An 18,302-nucleotide genomic window follows, 5' to 3' on the forward strand; every position below is an offset into this window, starting at 1 on the left:
ACCGTCTATCAGTTTCTGAGACCAAAGCCATGGCTGAGTATATCCAGGAGAATCTTCAAAAGGGATTTATCCGTAAGTCCTCTTCTCCTGCTGGAGCAGGTTTCTTCCTTGTAGGGAAGAAGGATGGCTCACTCCGTCCATGTATTGACTACAGGGGACTTAACAAAATGACGGTCAAGAACCGTTACCCTCTACCTCTTATCTCAGAACTTTTTGACTGTCTACATGGTGCCATGTTCTTCTCCAAGTTGGTCAGTGAGTGACATCCTGATCTTCTCTTCCAACCTAGAAGAGCATCGTTCTCATGTTCGTCTGGTTCTTCAGCGACTACGGAAGAATCATCTCTACGCCAAACTGGAGAAATGCCTGTTCGAGAAATCTAGTCTTCCATTTCTTGGCTACATTGTCTCTCACCAGGGCCTGCAGATGGATCCAGATAAGTTGTCTGCTGTATCCTTTGGGCCTATGTGCTATTAAATGCTTTCTGGGATTCGTTAACTATTATCATCAGTTTATCCCACATTTTGGCTATTGTGTCTCTAACTAAGAAAGCATCTAATCCTAAATCTTGGCCTCAAGAGGCTGAAGAGGCCTTCTCCCATTTAAAGTCTGCATTTGCCTCTGCTCCCGTGCTTACAAGACCTTTGCTTTGGAGGTTGATGCCTCATCTATTGGAGCGGGTGCCGTTCTCACTCAGAAAAATGCCAAGGGCAAGAGTGTAACTTGTGGGTTCTTCTCCAAGACATTCTCTCCTGCTGAGAGGAATTATTCCATTGGAGATTGTGAACTCCTGGCTTTCAAGCTAGCTTTGGAGGAATGGCGACATTTATCGGAAGGTTCTTCTCATCCAGTCAGCATCTACTCCGACCATAAGAATCTTCTATACCTTCAGTCTGCTCAGCGTTTGAACCCCCACAAGGCAAGATGGTCACTGTTCTTTCCTAGGTTCAACTTCTTCATTCACTTCCGTCCAGCAGACAAGAACATCAGGGCTGATGCTTCTCCAGGTCCTCTGACGTCATTGGTTTGGACTCCACGCCTAGGCATATTATTCCTCCTGACCATTTGATTCCTGCTGCTCCTGCCGAGATTCAGAAAGTTCCTCTGGGAAAATCCTTTGTGCCCGCCAAATTGAGATGCACGGTCCTGAAATGGGGTAATTCTTCCTTGAAAATAGGACATCCTGGAATACGCAAGACTCTACTTCTTATTTCTCGGCACTGCTGGTGGCCCCATCTTGAACGTGATATTTCTGATTTTGTTTGGTCCTGTGAAACGTGCTCGTGACAAAACTCCTCGACAGAGACCTGCAGGACTCTTACAGCCCTTACCTATTCCGGAGACTCCCTGGTCCCATATGGCCATGGATTTCATCACCGATTGGCCACCATCTCATAATAACACTCTCATCTGGGTCGTTGTAGATCAGTTTTCCAAGATGGCTAATTTCATTCCTTTACCAGGTCTTCCTTCTGTCCCGCAGCTGGCAAAGTACTTCTTGTTACATGTCTTTGGTATACATGGTCTTCCTCAGCATACTGTTTCGGATCAAGGTGTGCAGTTTGTCTCTAAGTTCTGGCGAGCCCTTTTTAACCATCTGGACTTCTCCTCGGCCTACCATCCTCAGTCCAACGGTCAGGTGGAGAGGGTTAATCAAATCCTTGAGACTTATCTTGGGCATTTTGTTTCAGTTCGCCAAGATGATTGGGTTGACCTTCTCCCCTGGGCTGAATTCTCATATAATAATAAGGATTCCGAGTCCACAAGTTCTATGGACTCGATCTCCGTTCTCCTCTTCCTCTCCCAGTCTCCTCTGGTGTGCCTGCTGTTGATGAGCTGGTCAGTGACTTCTCCACCATCTGGCAACAGACCCGACAGTCGTTATCCCAGGCTTCTTCACGCATGAAGGCGCAAGTGGATAAAAGTAGAAGACCTCCTCCATCCTTCTCTCCTGGTGACATGGTGTGGCTTTCATCCAAGTACAAACGCTTCAAGATTCCTTGTTACAAGCTCGGTCCCCGCAACCTTGGTCCCTTCCAGATTCTGCTCTCTGCTCCGGCGTGCGTGTTCCCGTCCCCTAAGGCGCGAGCGTGCCGGCGCTTTAAGAGTTAAAGGGCCAGTACACTCATTAGTGTAATTCACCTGTGGCTCATTTGTAAATTCCTCCACCCTACCCTGCCGGATCTTTGTTGCCTTATGCCTTAGAGAAAGCATTCCTCAGTATTGCCTTACCCGTTGCTTTGTGACTTTGACCTTGCTCCTCTGCCGTCTGCCTACTGAACTCCTGCTACGTCTTGACTACCCTTCTGTGCCCTGAGCTTTTGCTATCCAGACTACGAGCTGCCTTATCACTCCTGTTCCTCGCATCTCTTCAGCCGCTTGTGTGGTCGAGCCGTGCCAGGGGTAGGGACCTGTGTGCCGCTTGCCGCAGCAAGTCCATCCCGCTTTGCGGTAGGCTCTGCTGAAAACCAGGGGCACCTTAGACTCCGCTCCCTGGTACGGTCTGAGTCATCTGCCACACAGGTCCAGCGGATTCCCATCCACCAGTGTTCCTGTCTTCTGAAATGTGTGTGTTACACTGTGGTCATCCTTATCTCGCAAGGAGATTACCTGGCTACCCTGGACTTAAAGGATGCTTACCTCCACACATCCATTCATCCTGCTTCCAGGAAGTATCTAAGGATTGTTGTGCCAGTGGGGGGGAGTTCTAAAACATCTTCAGTTTGTTGCCCTCCTGTTTGGAATTTCTTTGGCCTCACACACATTTACCAAAGTTGTGGTAGCAGTAGTACCTGCCCTACGGCTCCAGGGGCTCAGCACTGTTCCTTATCTGAACGATTGTCTAGTCAGAGCTCCATCTCAGGTGATCCTATCCCAGCATCTTCAGCTAGCTGTATCCTTCCTTTACCAGCTGGGTTGGATAGTCAATTGGCCCAAGTCCAATTTCCTCCCAGCAATGTCAGTGAGGTTTCTCGACTTCATAGTCGACTCAGTCTCAATTACGTTTTACCTCAGAAATCTCGGGTTCAGTACCCCGGTGAGTGTCCATTCGCACTCTCATGCGGATGTTGGGACTTATGTCTGCTACCGCAGATGCGGTTCCTTGGGCTCTTTGGCATGGACGCCCTCTTCAATCAGAGGTTCTTGCCTGAACAAGTGTCACTCCCTGTCGAACGCAACCTGATTTTCTCTCAGATGGTGGTCTCACCTAGAAGATAGCAAGTCCCTGATCCAACCCCTTTTGGATCAAACTTACTACTGATGCATCCCTTGTAGGTTGGGGAGTGCATCTTCAGGATCTGACAGTGCAAGGTTCTTTGTTTTCTCAGGAGAGATTGTTAACATCCAACCTCCTGGAGATTCGGGCAATCAGGCTAGCATTGCTCCACTTTGCTTCTCTTCTTCAAGGGAAAGCAGTAAAGATCCAATAAGACAGCATGACGGCTGTAATGTATATTAACAAGCAGGGAGGCACTCGATCACACAGCCTCCTCAGAGAGGTGGGACTGATCTTGGAATGGGCAGAGAGAAACCTCACCCATCTGTCGGCAGTACATATTCGGGGATCCCTCAATATGATAGCCGACTGCCTGGGCAGAGGATTTCTAACCAGAGAGTGGTCTCTCCACCCAGACATAGTCAAGGAAATAAGGCTCAGGTGGGGTGTGCCAGAGATAGACCTCATGGCAACAAGGTTCAACACCAAGTTGGAGAGGTTCTGCTCCCTTTACAGGAAAGACAACCCAGTGGCAATTGATGCTCTTTCATTCCCTTGGAGGTTCAGGCTGGCCTACATCTTCCCTCCAATTTCCTTGATCCAGAGGGTAATGATAAAAATCAGGCAAGACCAAGCATCAGTCATAGCCATAATACCAATTTGGCCCAAAAGAGCTTGGTTCACCCAACTCATTCAGATGAGTCAGGGGCAATATTGGAGGCTTCCCCCAGAGCAAGCACTAGTGTGGGGAGACCCTAGCAGCTGCTCGAATCTTTAAATGTTCAACCTGACAGCCTGAAGGGTTGATCAGTCCCTTCCACAGTTAGAAGGGCTTTCCAGTGCGGTCTTGAGTACTCTCTCACATTCTAGAGCAGAATCAACAAATAGAGCCTATGGAAGATTCTGGATGATTTTCCAGTCTTGGTGCTACAGAAAACAGGTTTCTGTATCAAATCCAGCTGTCTCTACCATTCTGAGCTTTCTCCAAGATGGACTAGACAAGTATCTGTCTACTTTCACCATTAAGATTCAAGTATCGGCCATATCTGCCTATGTTAATAGGTCTTTATCTCAAGAGATCCTTCAGGGGTGCCTCAAAATTGAAACCTACAATTGTGCAACCAGTCCCAAGGGACTGCCATCTCCTCCCTATGAGCCTATGGAGGACGTGGACATTAAGTTCATCACTATGAACGCAACTTTTTATAGGACAGGGGAACTGCAAGCGCTTTCTGCATTTGAACCGTACACAATATTTTTGCCAGATTTGGGCATTATTAAGATGTATACCTTATTTTATTGCCAAAGTACCATTTTTTCATAATATAAACCAAAGTTATATCTCCTCCGGTCCTGGTTCCACGTCCATCCACAGATGAAGAGACTTCCATTGCCTTGATATCTTGATGCCTCCAGATCTACCTAGATAGATCTAAGGAGTTTAGGAAGGATGAAAATCTTTTAATTCTTTTTGCAGGGACCCGGAAGGGTCACAAAGCTTTAAAACCTTCAGTAGATGGGTTAAAGATACCATTCGTGAAGCCATGCTATCACAAAATATGGAGCCTCCTCAGTTCATAACAGCTCATTCAACCAGGTCTGTATCAACCTCCTTTGCGGAAAGGCGTTTAGTTTCTTTAGAACATATATGCAAGGTTGCATCTTGGAGTTCTCTCTCCACCTTCATCACCCACTACAGGCTTGATAGTAAAGTTGCCGATTACTCATCTTTTGGGCGGACAGTGTTATCTGCTGCCAGGCGTGAGAGTCCTCCCTCATAAGGTATTCTGCTTGCCATATCCCCATCTGGGCTACTGGTTAGGACGTAAGGGAATCATTAATTTCTAACGATAATTTGTTTTCCCTTAGTCCTAACAGTAGAACAACTTTCCCTCCCTTTTATTATTATTATTATTATTATGCTATTTTTCCATTATCTCTTCCTCTTACTACACAAGGGACTGAGGGTGACCCTCTCCTTTATACAGGGTTATGTGGGTGTGTATTCCTAAATAAATAATTTATTGGTCATTAAACTTCCATCTGTACTAATGTTAGGACTAAGGGAAAACAAATTATCATTAAAAAAATTGCTGGAGTATGTGTCTGCTTAACTGGCAACTGTCATTTGCAAAACTTTTTATATATTTTAGATCATAACATTATACATAGGTTTGCAATATAAATTTGTTAAAAATGTGTATAGTTTGGGGTGAAAAAAATGCTGTCTGGTCTCTGCAGCTATTGTCTGTGTGTCTCTGTGCAGAGCCAAAATACAGGAAATGTGGGCAGACAAGCAGGGCTCTGGGCACTGAGGCTCTACAACAAGCCCCTGGCTCACACAGCAGGCTGATTGACAAGCCAGGAGCCTGCACAGAGGCATGCTTGTCCCATAGACACCATGTATTTTGCATCTGCACAGACACAAATAGGCAATAGCCGCAGGGAGCAGGCAGCATTTTTTCACGCCAAAATACGCTTTCTTTTTAACCAATGTATATCACAAATATACATGTAAAATTATTTACATTATAAAAAATGACAGACTTGAAGCTTCTTCAAGTCTGCTCTGGTGTTCAGGGTCCTCTTTAGATGTAATGCCAACAGTAAAACCAGATGCTTTTTCACAATGCTAAAAATCTGGTATCAGAGACAGACTCCTTGTACTGCGCTGCCTGTATATGCAGGCTACTGAACTTTTACTTTCTTGCCCTGTACAACTGATGCTGTTCCTATTAGACCCCTGTGAATGGCCAACAGTTCCCTGTAATTTGAGGACCTCTGATTTGTTTTCTAGTCCTAAGTCTCCCAGAAGTTTAAGTCAAATAAATGGGCTCCCCCCACCAAGGGCGGTCATTTGTCATGGGGACAAACTAATACTTCATTTTACAATCGAGGCCCTCCACTAGATTTGTCCTGCACCCCCAGCAGGCTGGGAATCTTAACCTCCGGAAGAAAATATCTCGTATGTCTAGCCACCTAGAGAGCTAGAATAACTGAAGAGGATGGGAATGTATTTGGGCCCAGGGAACTGCTGGAAAGGCTGCAGTAAACTGACCTAACTGACATGGCCTTGAGAACTGTCAAGACAGAGATATGGGCATACTTCCATAACAAAGAGCATTATCTCTACCTTGTCGTCTGGTAAATGGAAGACTTCCCCCAAGTTATTAACCAGCCTAACTGTCCTAGAATTTATAGAGTGCTCTGAAGTTACTGCTGAATGACTGACTCTTGAAAAAAATAAAAATAAACTCTGGGAGCTATGGCTATAGCAAAAGGAAGTGTGCAAAACTGCAGAAAGTTTAGCTGCCCCTCACCACCACTATTCTGAGATGCAATGCATTTGGACAGTTACACTTTTTGTTATGCTGCAGCCTTATTCTTATGTTAAAAAAAAAAAGTTTCCCCACCATCAGTCTGCCCTTAATAAACCATAACAACAAAGTGAAAATAGCATGCCAGAAATGTTTGTTCATTAATTGAAAAGGAAACTAATATTTTGTCATAAGTATTCAGACCCTTTACTTAGCTCTTAGTTAAGGCATCTATGCCAGCAATTACAGCCTCCTTTCTTCTTGGTTATGATGCTACAAGTAGAGATTAGCGAACGAACAGTAAATTCGATTCGTCACAAACTTCTCGGCTCGGCAGTTGATGGTTTTCCTGCATAAATTTGTTCAGCTTTCAGGTGCTTCTGTGGGCTGGAAAAGGTGGATACAGTCCTAGGACACTCTTTCCTAGGAATGTATCCACCTTTTCCAGCCCACCGGAGCACCTGAAAGCTGAACTAATTTACGCAGGATAAGTCATCAACTGGAGAGCCGAGAAGTTCGTGACGAATCGAATTTACTGTAAGTTTGCTCTAAAAGCCACTAGAAGGTTGGCTGTGTGCTTAGGGTCACTGTTTTGTATGGAAAATGAGCCTGCAGTCAAGGCTGAGGCCTAGAGCACTCTGGATCAGGTTTTCATAAAAAAATATCTGCTCCTGTACTTTGCTCCTTTCAGCTTTTACTCAACCCTGATCAGTCTTCCTGTCCCAGCCACTTAGGCTAGGTTTCCACACAGTTTTTTCTCTGGCATTTTTTTTTCTTTTAGAAAACTGCCACTGCGGCTTTTGAGCCAAAGTCAAAAGTGGATCCAGTAGGAAGGAGAAGTATAAGTCTTTCTATGATATTTCTCATTCCTTTTGTATCCACATCTGGCTTTGGTTTAAAGACTGCAGTGGCAGTTTTCCAAAAATGCCAGAAAAAACAAAAAAACATGTATGGTAGCCTGGCCTTTAAAACCTACCACATGCATGCCTCACTGTAGGGATGGTATTGTGGAAAAGATTAGCTGTTATGCCGAGCGCTCCGGGTCCCTGCTCCTCCCGGAAGCGCTCACGGCGTTTCTCTCCCTGCAGCGCCCCGGTCAGACCCGCTGACCGGGAGCGCTGCACTGACATGGCCGGCGGGGATGCGATTCGCATAGCGGGACGCGCCCGCCCGCGAATCACATCCCAGGTCACTTACCTGTCCCGGTCCCCGGCTGTCATGCTCTGGCGCGCGCGGCTCCGCTCTCTAGGGCGCGCCAGCGCTCTGAGATTTAAAGGGCCAGTGCACCAATGATGGTGCCTGGCCCAATCACCTTGATTAGCTGCACCTGTTCCTTGCCCTACTTATGCTCACTTCCCCTGCACTCCCTTGCCGGATCTTGTTGCCTTAGTGCCTTGAGAAAGCTATTACTGTGTTTGTCCATACTGTGTTCCTGACCTCCTGCTATTGCCATATTGACTACGAACCTTGCCGCCTGCCCCGACCTTCTGCTACGTCTGACCTTGTCTCTGCCTAGTCCTTCTGTCCCACGCCTTCTCAGCAGTCAGCGAGGTTGAGCCGTTGCTAGTGGATACGACCTGGTTGCTACCGCTGCAGCAAGACCATCCCGCTTTGCGGCGGGCTCTGGTGAATACCAGTAGCACCTTAGAACCGGTCCACCGGCACGGTCCACGCCAATCCCTCGCTGACACAGAGGATCCACAACCAGCTAGCCGAATCGTGACAGTAGATCCGGCCATGGATCCCGCTGACGTGCCGCTGCCAAGTATCGCTGATATATCCACGCTGGTCGCCCAGCAATCCCGACTGATCGCCCAACAAGAAAACCAGTTGTCGTACTTGACCACCATGACACAGCAACTTCAGTAACAGCTTCAGCAACTTCAGCCACAGCTACAGCAACTTCAGTCACAGCTACAGCAGCTGCAACAGCAACAACCTTCTCCTCCGCCGGCTCCTGCACCTCCTCTGCAGCGAGCGGCCGCTCCTAACCTCCGCTTGTCCCTGCCGGACAAATTTGATGGGGACTCTAGACTCTGCCGTGGTTTTCTGTGACAATGTTCCCTACATTTGGAGATGTTGTCGGACCAATTTCCTACAGAACGGTCGAAGGTGGCTTTCGTGGTCAGTCTCCTGTCTGGGAAGGCTTTGTCTTGGGCCACACCGCTCTGGGACTGCGATGACCCTGTCACCGCCTCTGTACACTCCTTCTTCTCTGAGGTTCGCAGTGTCTTCGAGGAACCAGCCCGAGCTTCTTCTGCCGAGACTGCCCTGCTGAACCTGGTCCAGGGTAATTCTTCAGTAAGCGAGTACGCCATCCGCTTTCGTACTCTCGCTTCCGAATTATCTTGGAACAACGAGGCTCTCTGCGCGACCTTTAAAAAAGGCCTATCCAGTAACATCAAAGATGTGCTGGCCACACGAGAGATTCCTGCCAACCTGCATGAACTTATCCATTTGGCCACCCGCATTGACATGCGTTTTTCGGAAAGACACCAGGAACTCCGCCAGGAAAAAGACTTTAATCCCTGGGCACCTCTCTCTCGGTATCCCTTGCAATCTACCCCTGTGCCTCCCGCCGAGGAGCCTATGCAAGTAGATCGGTCTCGCCTGACTATTGAAGAGAGGTCTCGCCGTAGGGATAAAAATCTATGTCTGTACTGCGCTAGTACCGAACATTTCTTGGTGAATTGCCCTATTCGTCCTCCACGTCTGGAAAATGCACGCACGCAACCTGCTCATGTGGGCCTGGCGTCTCTGGGTACGGAGTCTGCTTCTCCATCTCTCTCTGTGCCCGTACGGATTTCTCCTTCTGCCAACTCCTCCTTCTCTGCTGTGGCCGTCTTGGACTCTGGTTCTTCTGGAAATTTTATTCTGGCCTCTTTGCTTGATACGTACTGCATCCCGGTGACCCGTCTCATCAAGCCGCTCTATATTTCTTCGGTCAACGGGGTCAAGCTGCATTGCACTGTGCGTTATCGCACAGTGCCCCTGCTTATGAACATTGGACCGCATCTCGAGGAAATAGAATTTTTGGTTTTGCCCGGCTGTACCTCTGAAATCCTCCTCGGTCTGCCATGGCTCCAGCACCATTCTCCCACCCTTGACTGGACCACCGGGGAGATCAAGAATTGGGGTCCTGCTTGCCGCAAGGAGTGCCTCACGTCTGCTCCCAGCCCCGTCTGTCGGTCCTCAGTGTCCCCTCCTGTGCCTGGTCTCCCCAAGGCCTGTCAGGACCGTGCCGTGCCCCCTCATAGTCCCCGTCCTGGTGACACTCTGCCCCGTGTCAAGCCTCACCCTCTGCCCCCCCTCCCCATTCCCACTCCTTCTGGACTATCTGCCATGCATGGGCATACCCAGGACTTCGCTGTCCCCCGGAGGGAGACTCTACAGTCGCTCCCGATGTCCTCGTCCTCTGTGGAGCGACATCCCGACAAAAAGAGGGGGAGACCTAAGGGGGGGGGTACTGTTACGCCGAGCGCTCCGGGTCCCTGCTCCTCCCCGAAGCGCTCGCGGCGTTTCTCTCCCTGCAGCGCCCCGGTCAGACCCGCTGACCGGGAGCGCTGCACTGACATGGCCGGCGGGGATGCGATTCGCATAGCAGGACGCGCCCGCCCGCGAATCGCATCCCAGGTCACTTACCTGTCCCGGTCCCCGGCTGTCATGCTCTGGCGCGCGCGGCTCCGCTCTCTAGGGCGCGCGCGCGCCAGCGCTCTTAGATTTAAAGGGCCAGTGCACCAATGATGGTGCCTGGCCCAATCACCTTGATTAGCTGCACCTGTTCCTTCTTATGCTCACTTTCCCTGCACTCCCTTGCCGGATCTTGTTGCCTTAGTGCCTTGAGAAAGCTATTACTGTGTTTGTCCATACTGTGTTCCTGACCTCCTGCTATTGCCATATTGACTACGAACCTTGCCGCCTGCCCCGACCTTCTGCTACGTCTGACCTTGTCTCTGCCTAGTCCTTCTGTCCCACGCCTTCTCAGCAGTCAGCGAGGTTGAGCCGTTGCTAGTGGATACGACCTGGTTGCTACCGCCGCAGCAAGACCATCCCGCTTTGCGGCAGGCTCTGGTGAATACCAGTAGCACCTTAGAACCGGTCCACGCCAATCCCTCGCTGACACAGAGGATCCACAACCAGCTAGCCGAATCGTGACATTAGCATTTCTAGATCTGTTACTTATTTGCTCATTGGTGTGTTTTGAATAAACCTGTGGTGTGAAGATTTGAATAAACCTGCACATTCTACAATGCTGGATCAAACATTTTCTTTTATACAGTTGTCAGCACCTGACTTGGATCCGTGCACCTAACTTAAGAGGTGAATTTGATAGAATTGTTTATAAGAGATAAGGGGTGCCTGGTTTTCTCAAGACATTGGGGGAGATTTATCAAAACATGTGTAGAGGAAGCGTGGTGCAGTTGCCTATAGCAACCAATCAGATCACTTCTTTCATTTTTGAGAGGCACTTTCAAAAATGAAAGAAGGAATCTGATTCGTTGCTATAAGCAATTGCATCATTCTTTACTACACAAGTTTTGATAAATCTCCCCCATTATGCTTAGAATTGAAGCCAAAAAGTTCAGTCCTGGTTTCATCAGACCAGAGAATCTTATCACACCACTTTAGGTGCCTTTTGCAAACTCCCGGCAGCATTTCTTTTACTAAGGGAAAGGCTTCTCTCTGACCACCATAAGGGTACGTTTACACGCGCAGATTTTTTAGCAGGTTTTCCGCTGCGTATTTGTGGGCTGGGTGGGCTCTTCTCGGCTGTCCGCAGCAGATTTTCCACGGCGGAATGTACACTGCGGAAAATCTGCCACAAGCCCTATTAAAGTCAGTAGGGACTGTGGCGGATTTTCCGCAGCATAAATTCCGCAACAGAAAATCTGCTGCGGACAGCCGAGAAGAGCCCGCCCACTTTCAAATACGCAGCGGAAAACCCGCTAAAAAATCTTCGCGTGTGAACGTACCCTAAAGCCCAAAATAGGTGGAGTGCTGCAGTTATTGTTGACCTTCCGAACTTTTCTCACAGCTGTATAGAAAAATCTTTGGAACTCAGGTGACTAAGAACCCAGTGGTCAGTCTGTCTATTTTCCCATACCCCCTTCTCCGATTACTTTGTTTGGATGGCCAGCTCTGGGAAGAGTCCTGTTTGTTCAAAACTTCTTTCATTTAACAATTATGGAAGCCACTGTGCTCTTCGGATCTTTTTTTTGTACCCTTCTCCAGATCTGTGCTTCCACACAATCCTGTCCCTAAGCTCAACCATTTACCACAGGTTTATTATGACAGCCAAACTTGGCCTTTTTAATACAAACAGAGAATTTAATGCCTGACCTTTTAAAGGAGGGACCTGCACTAAAAACTCCCTTTTCTACCAGAACTTTTTACCTTGTTTTCTAATACAATTTGATCCAAGGGTCCAGAACAATGTATTGTCTGCATATACTAAGTGGGAAAGCAGAGAAAAGAAATCCATCTTTATGCCTTATTTGATACTCTAAATGGCCCAACTGCTGACGCAGATCCCCCACCCCAGGCGACAGCAAAATGCACAATCTGCCTTCCACTTGGGTAAGACCATTATTGGGAACTCTTTACTGAATCGGAGGAATAGGTATAACATACAGTGAATGCAATCTAATGATCCCTATGTGAACTTGTGTAAAATAAATATACATTTCGATAACTCTATAAAAGCACCTCCCCTTATAAAATCACCCTTTTCCCATTTTACAAAAAAACTAAAGTGAACACACATACTCGGTATCACCACAAGTGAAACAGTTCAAAACTATTAAAATTTTATGTTAAAAGGTCCCACATGGTGAACGGCATAAAACGTAAAAAAAATACCCAGGTAAAAAAAAATATGAATGAAAAAAGTGATCAAAACATCCCATAACAAAAATGGTACTGACAAAAACTACATAGCACCGCACAAAAAATTAGGCCTTAGGCAGCCCTGTGTAAAGTTATAGGGGTCAGGAGAGGAAAAATTTAGGCATACTGATTGTAGTTTGGTTTATAAAAGGGACTTTATGGAGCTGGAAAGGGTACAGAGACTGCAAACTAAACTAACCAGGGGCATGGAACATCTTAGCCATTATAATTAAAAGAATTACATTTGTTTAGTAACTAGGTTTACAAGGAATATACCGTGTATAGTAGCAGGCACTTTACATGTAGTGCAGAAGCACGGATGCAGGAGACTTATCCCCCATAGACATGAAGAAAAGAGAATGGCAATTCCATGTTTATTGTAACATATTAACCCCTTAAGGACCAGACCAATTTTATTTTTGCATTTTTGTTTTTTCCTCCTTGCCTTCTAAAAATCATAACTTTTATATTTCCATCCACAGACCCATATGAGGGCTTGTTTTTTGCATCACCAATTGTACTTTGTAATTACATTACTTATTTTACCATAAAATGTACGGCGCAACCAAATACTATTTATGTGGTAAAATTGAAAAGAAAACCGCAAATTTTGGAAGGTTTAGTTTTCACGCTGTACACTTTCCGGTAAAAATGACATGTTTTCTTTATTCTGTGGGTCAATACGATTAAAATGATACCCATGTTATATGCTTTTCTATAATTATACCGCTTAAAAAAATAATCTCAAACCATTTTAACAAAATTAGTATGTTTGAAATTGCCCTATTTTGACCACCAATTTGACTTCCAAATTTTTCTGTATATGGGGCGATATGAGGGCTAATGTTTTGCGCCATGATCTGTAGTTTTTATCAGTATCACTTTTGCTTAGGTTTTACTTTTTATAAATTTTTTAAAAATTTATTTTTGGAGTAAAATGTAAAAAAAGCAGCAATTTTGGACTTTAAAAAAAAAAAAAAAAAATGTACGTTTATGCCGTCCACCGTACGGGATAATTAACAATATATTTTAATAGTTCAGACTTTTATGCATGCGGCGATACCAAATATGTGTATTATTTTTTACGCTTTTTTGGGGGTAAAATGGGAAAAATTTATGTTTTACTTTTTATTGGGGGAGGGGATTTTTCACTTTTTTATTTTACATTTTTTTTTTTATACTTATGTACCCATAGGGGACTATTCATAGCAATCATTTGATTGCTAATACTGTTCATTGCTATGCATAGGACATAGCACTGATCAGTATTATCGGTGATCTTCTGCTCAGAGCAGAAGACCCTGGGAGACAGCCGGAGACAGGTGAGAGGACCTCCGACTGCCATGCTGGATGATCAGCGCTGCGGGCGATTCGATCATCCATTCAAAGTAGCGCACTGCCGCAGATGCCATGATCTGTATTGATCACGGCATCTGAGGGGTTAATGGCGGACACCCGCACGATCGCGGATGTCCGCCATTACCGGCGGGTCCCTGGCTGCTGATAGCAGCCAGGACCTGCTGCACATGACGCGAGCACCACTCCGGTGCCCGCAATCATGTCGGCACGTAAATGTATGTCATGGTGCGTTAAGTACCATGTCCATGACGTACATTTATGTCCATTGTCATTAAGTGGTTAAAAACCGGAGATCCGGCTAAGGAAGAAAGTGACATGTTACTCTATAACGCAGGAGTAAATTCTGACGCGTTTCGAGTTTAAGCTCTTCATCATGGCAGTGATATCACCCAACCGAGGGGTTTAATTACCAGATACAAATGAACCAAACTTTCCTTGGCTCCACCTACCGGCATCGTAGAGCCAGAACAGACTTTCTCTCTCAGACCCTCCACCCCAGCAAACAGTAGAGGAATAATATCCCTATATTATTCCTGTATCAGATTGTACACATAATATAGACTGCAGCCATGTCCAATCACACTAGTCAGCAGCCATCCAGGTCTGACGCGACGTTTCGGGGGAACACCACATTACTCATGCGACGCATGAGTAAGGGGGTGTTCCCCCAAAACATTGTGTCAGACCCTGATGGCTCCAAACTAGTGCGATTAGACCTCTGCTAGCATGGAAATAATGCCTGTTTTACCATGTTATAAGCTATGACTATTACAGAACATTCGGAATAAAGAAATTAAAAATTAAACATCTAACCGTGAGTGCTTGAATATTCTTCCAAGAAATTAATTATAGCTCATGCTTTTACGTATAAGTTGTCTATAGTGGAGTCGGTGGATATCCACACATGAGCTTAATTAAGTGTTTACACAGAGACTTGTATATTTGAAGACTGTAATATATATGTACATAAGCAGCGCTGCAAACAAATATGATCTGTAATATTTTTATGTTGGTGTTAGATACATGGCTGCAGTCTATATTATGTGTACAATGTGATAGTTTTTTTTTTCTTCCCTTTGAAATACCGTGTCTGATAGCTGTGCTCATATTTAGCCGCAATTCACACCACATAATATACAGGTGATGTAATTAGTTTCTATGCGGCTACCATGTAATCAGCTTCTTTAGGAGAGATCTGGGGGGTGTAACCTGTTAATGCTGGCATTATTCCTCACCTGTTTGCTGGGGTGGAGGGTCTGACAGAGAACGCATGAGTTCTGGCTCGAAGATGCCGGTAGGTGGATCAGAGGGAAGTTTGGTTCATTTGTATCTGGTATTTAAACCCCTTGGTTGGGTGATATCACTGCCATGATTAAGAGCTTAGGCTCGAAACACGTTGGGTTTACTCCTGATTTAGAGTGACATGTCCCTTTCTGCATTAGCCGGATGACTGGTCTTAATATTTTACAATAAACGTTTTTTTTTTTTTTTTAAACTTTCTCTGGAAGCTGAAATCACCATTCTCTTTTCAAGTTCATCATATTTGTTTAGTCTTAAGAAGAGATGTTTAAAGGGGAACGCTGGAGTCGGGAACATGTAATGTCATAGCCCTGCCTCCTCATGACATCACGCCCCACCCCCTCAATGCAAGTCTCTTGCCTCCCATAGTCTTGCATTTAAAGCCATGAGGAGGCGGGGCTATTACATCACAACCTCCCAGCGCTGGCTCCAGCATTCGGAACAGTTTGTTTCAAACGCTGAGCAGCAGAATACCCCTTTAAGGAGGGATATGATCAACTTACATAAGTATATAAATTGCCTATACAAAAAATATGGGCAAAAGCTGTTCCAGGTAAAACCCCCTCAAAAGACAAAGGGGCACTCCCTCCGTCTGGAGAAAAAAAAGGTTTAGTCTCAAGGAGTGACAAGCCTCCTTTACCATAAGAACTGTGAATTTATGGAATCATCTGCCTCATGAAATGGTCAAAGGAAAAACAGTTGTGGGCTTCAAAACAGGGTTAGATATATTCCTAGAACAAAACAACATTAATGCTTATGCAGAAATATGGAATGAATTCCTTCCTTCACCCATACCCCTTTCCTTCACCTGCTCGGTTGAACTTGATGGACATGTGTCTTTTTTCAACAGTACTAACTAGGAGTTAGGCCTGTTGCATAAAGCCTGACAGCCGGGGACTCATGATAGTTTCAGAGAGGAGCTACAGGAAGCAGAAGATTGTGTGTTGAGCCCCCTCTTCACTACATAGGCTGCTGTAGACTGGATTCAGCTATATATTATTGGTCATCTATTTGTACCGCATAGATGTAAAGTCTGTCCTCTACCCCAAGTGCAGCTTTAGAATGCCTGTACACAGAGGTATGTGCCTTGCAGTTTTCAATCATTTGGCTAGCAGAGGCAAATACATTAACCCCACTGCAAGTAACAAATGTTTGTCCCCCCCCCCCCCCCCCCTTAATTGTACATTTAGTACCAATAAGACTATAACATCTTAGAACATTGGTCTCTTACAAGAATAAACAGTCAGTTACAAATAAACACATCCTTCACAGTTCAACATCAAGAGGCAATATTTTTTTTTTCTTTAAAAACAAAGAATAATGAGATTTACATGCCCCACCTGTGGGGAGAAAAAAAAAATGGAGGACTACAAATGTAGCAGATAGCAAATGGCATCAAACAAGTTCTTATTTAAACCCCTTCACTGTTAAACATTATAATATCAATGGATTCAATACTCCAGAACTAAGTGCTTTCCTTGAGCAAACAGACTTTCTTCTTCTTCCTCTAAATTCCTCCTTCGTGCAAAACAATGCAAAAAAAAAAATAAAAATAAAAAAAAATATGGGAGGGAACAAGATCAGGCAAATTGTCTGACTGATCCTGAAAAGGGTATTTTAAATTAACATTAAAAATACAGAACATCACCCATAAAAAAGGAACTGCACAGAACAAAACAGGTATTATGCTACAAAAAGACTATCAATCTGTCATCCACACATCCATAAAATAAGCCCCCCCCCCACCCTTATGACCTCCCACCTCAAACAGAGCACAGATATATTCACAAATAAAAGTTATGTGAAAAGTTGCAAGTAGAGTTGTAATGAGTAGGTTCTATATATAGAATAGGATATTCTTTTCATGCAAACAAGACAGTTTTGTACGGGAAATCTCTGTGCCTCTATAAAACAGAGCATGGTCCCCAAAAGTTTAAAATAGGTGTTCTGATGGTATCTTTCTAGCTGTTAGACAGTGCTGAAACCCTTTCCTTAGGGGGTCAATTCCAAACAATAAGATATACATAAGCATTTATATACAAGCACTTAAATACATATCTATAGAAAATGGGCAGTAGGGTTGCTTATACCCACTACCCATTATATGAAAAACATATGGCTCCTCCTTCCTCCAATGCCAATGATGGAAAAATGAATTTGAGATAGAACAGTGTTATTTAATGCTTTCCATGCCCATATAGGCTACTGATGAATCCCTGAACTGTACACAGAACAATAGTCACTTTGTTGGGTTGGAAAGCAATTCCCGGCTCAGTGAAGTAAGAAGAGAACTGCCAGAGACCATTGAAGTTATCGTATCCTGGTGAAGAGGTTGAGAACAGAAACAGATTCCTAGAGAGAAAAAAAAAATAAGTTTAATTCCATGGGACCTACTGACAACTTCCACCTAAAAATACAAAGAGCAGCTGTCTAATATAGGCATTTTTACTAACATGCGACAAAACTAGGTACATTTGCTAATGTCGAAATAAAAAAATTTTATATAAAAAAAAATGGCAGTTTCCTCACCTTTGTAGACCGTGTTTTACTAAAAACATTCCAAAATCTCAATGTTTCATCTCCAGCCCCGGTAACAATCGCTTCCCCATCTGGAGACATGGCCTGTAAAAAGCATAGAAATACAAGTCAAAATGGAATATATCTATTAACTGAAGACCATTATTCTTTACATAGAATGGTTGTCTCATCACGAGAACCCCATTAAAAATGTAATGGGCACTGTCAGATACAATAACTTTTAAAATGTTGTACATCTTGGCAAAACATTAATCTTTCTAGTATATTTATAAAATCATGGCTTTGTCTTAGCCAAAGCACAGTGAGTCAGGCTAGCACTCCTCTGTGTCTGATAGGACAGGAGAGAGCACAGAGGAGTCCTATCAGACAGGAGAGAGAACAGAGGAGGGATAGCAGACAGGAGAGAGCACAGAGGAGTGCTATCAGACAGGAGAGAGCACCGAGAAGTGCTATCAGACAGGAGAGAGCACAGAGAAGTACTATCAGACAGCAGAGAGCAAAGAGGAGTCCTATCAGACAGGAGAAAGAGCACAGAGGAGTCCTATCAGACAGGAGAAAGAGCACAGAGGAGTCCTATCAGACAGGAGAGAGCACAGAGGAGTGCTATAAGACAGGAGAGAGCACAGAGGAGTGCTATCAGACAGGAGAGAGCACAGAGGAGTGCTATCAGACAGGAGAGAGCACAG

At 45.1% G+C, this 18,302-nt stretch overlaps 2 protein-coding genes across 5 annotated transcripts in view; one reads left to right on the forward strand and one right to left on the reverse strand.

Moving 5' to 3' along the window:
* Window positions 1-18,302, forward strand: part of TEKTIP1 (tektin bundle interacting protein 1) — a 75,112-nt gene that overhangs the window by 41,875 nt on the left and 14,935 nt on the right. The window lies entirely within an intron of this gene.
* The window catches only part of FZR1 (fizzy and cell division cycle 20 related 1), a 38,073-nt gene continuing 36,063 nt past the window's right edge, over window positions 16,293-18,302 (reverse strand). For both annotated transcript variants that reach the window (XM_056569674.1, XM_056569682.1), the window contains exons 13-14: window positions 17,608-17,700; window positions 16,293-17,430 (exon numbers count right to left, since the gene is read on the reverse strand). In XM_056569674.1, coding sequence (XP_056425649.1) covers window positions 17,389-17,430; window positions 17,608-17,700 — 135 coding nt within the window. In that variant the 3' untranslated portion in view covers window positions 16,293-17,388. The remainder of the gene's footprint in view (window positions 17,431-17,607; window positions 17,701-18,302) is intronic.

Source organism: Hyla sarda, chromosome 1 (genome assembly GCF_029499605.1).
Source record: "Hyla sarda isolate aHylSar1 chromosome 1, aHylSar1.hap1, whole genome shotgun sequence".
Taxonomy (NCBI): domain Eukaryota; kingdom Metazoa; phylum Chordata; class Amphibia; order Anura; family Hylidae; genus Hyla; species Hyla sarda.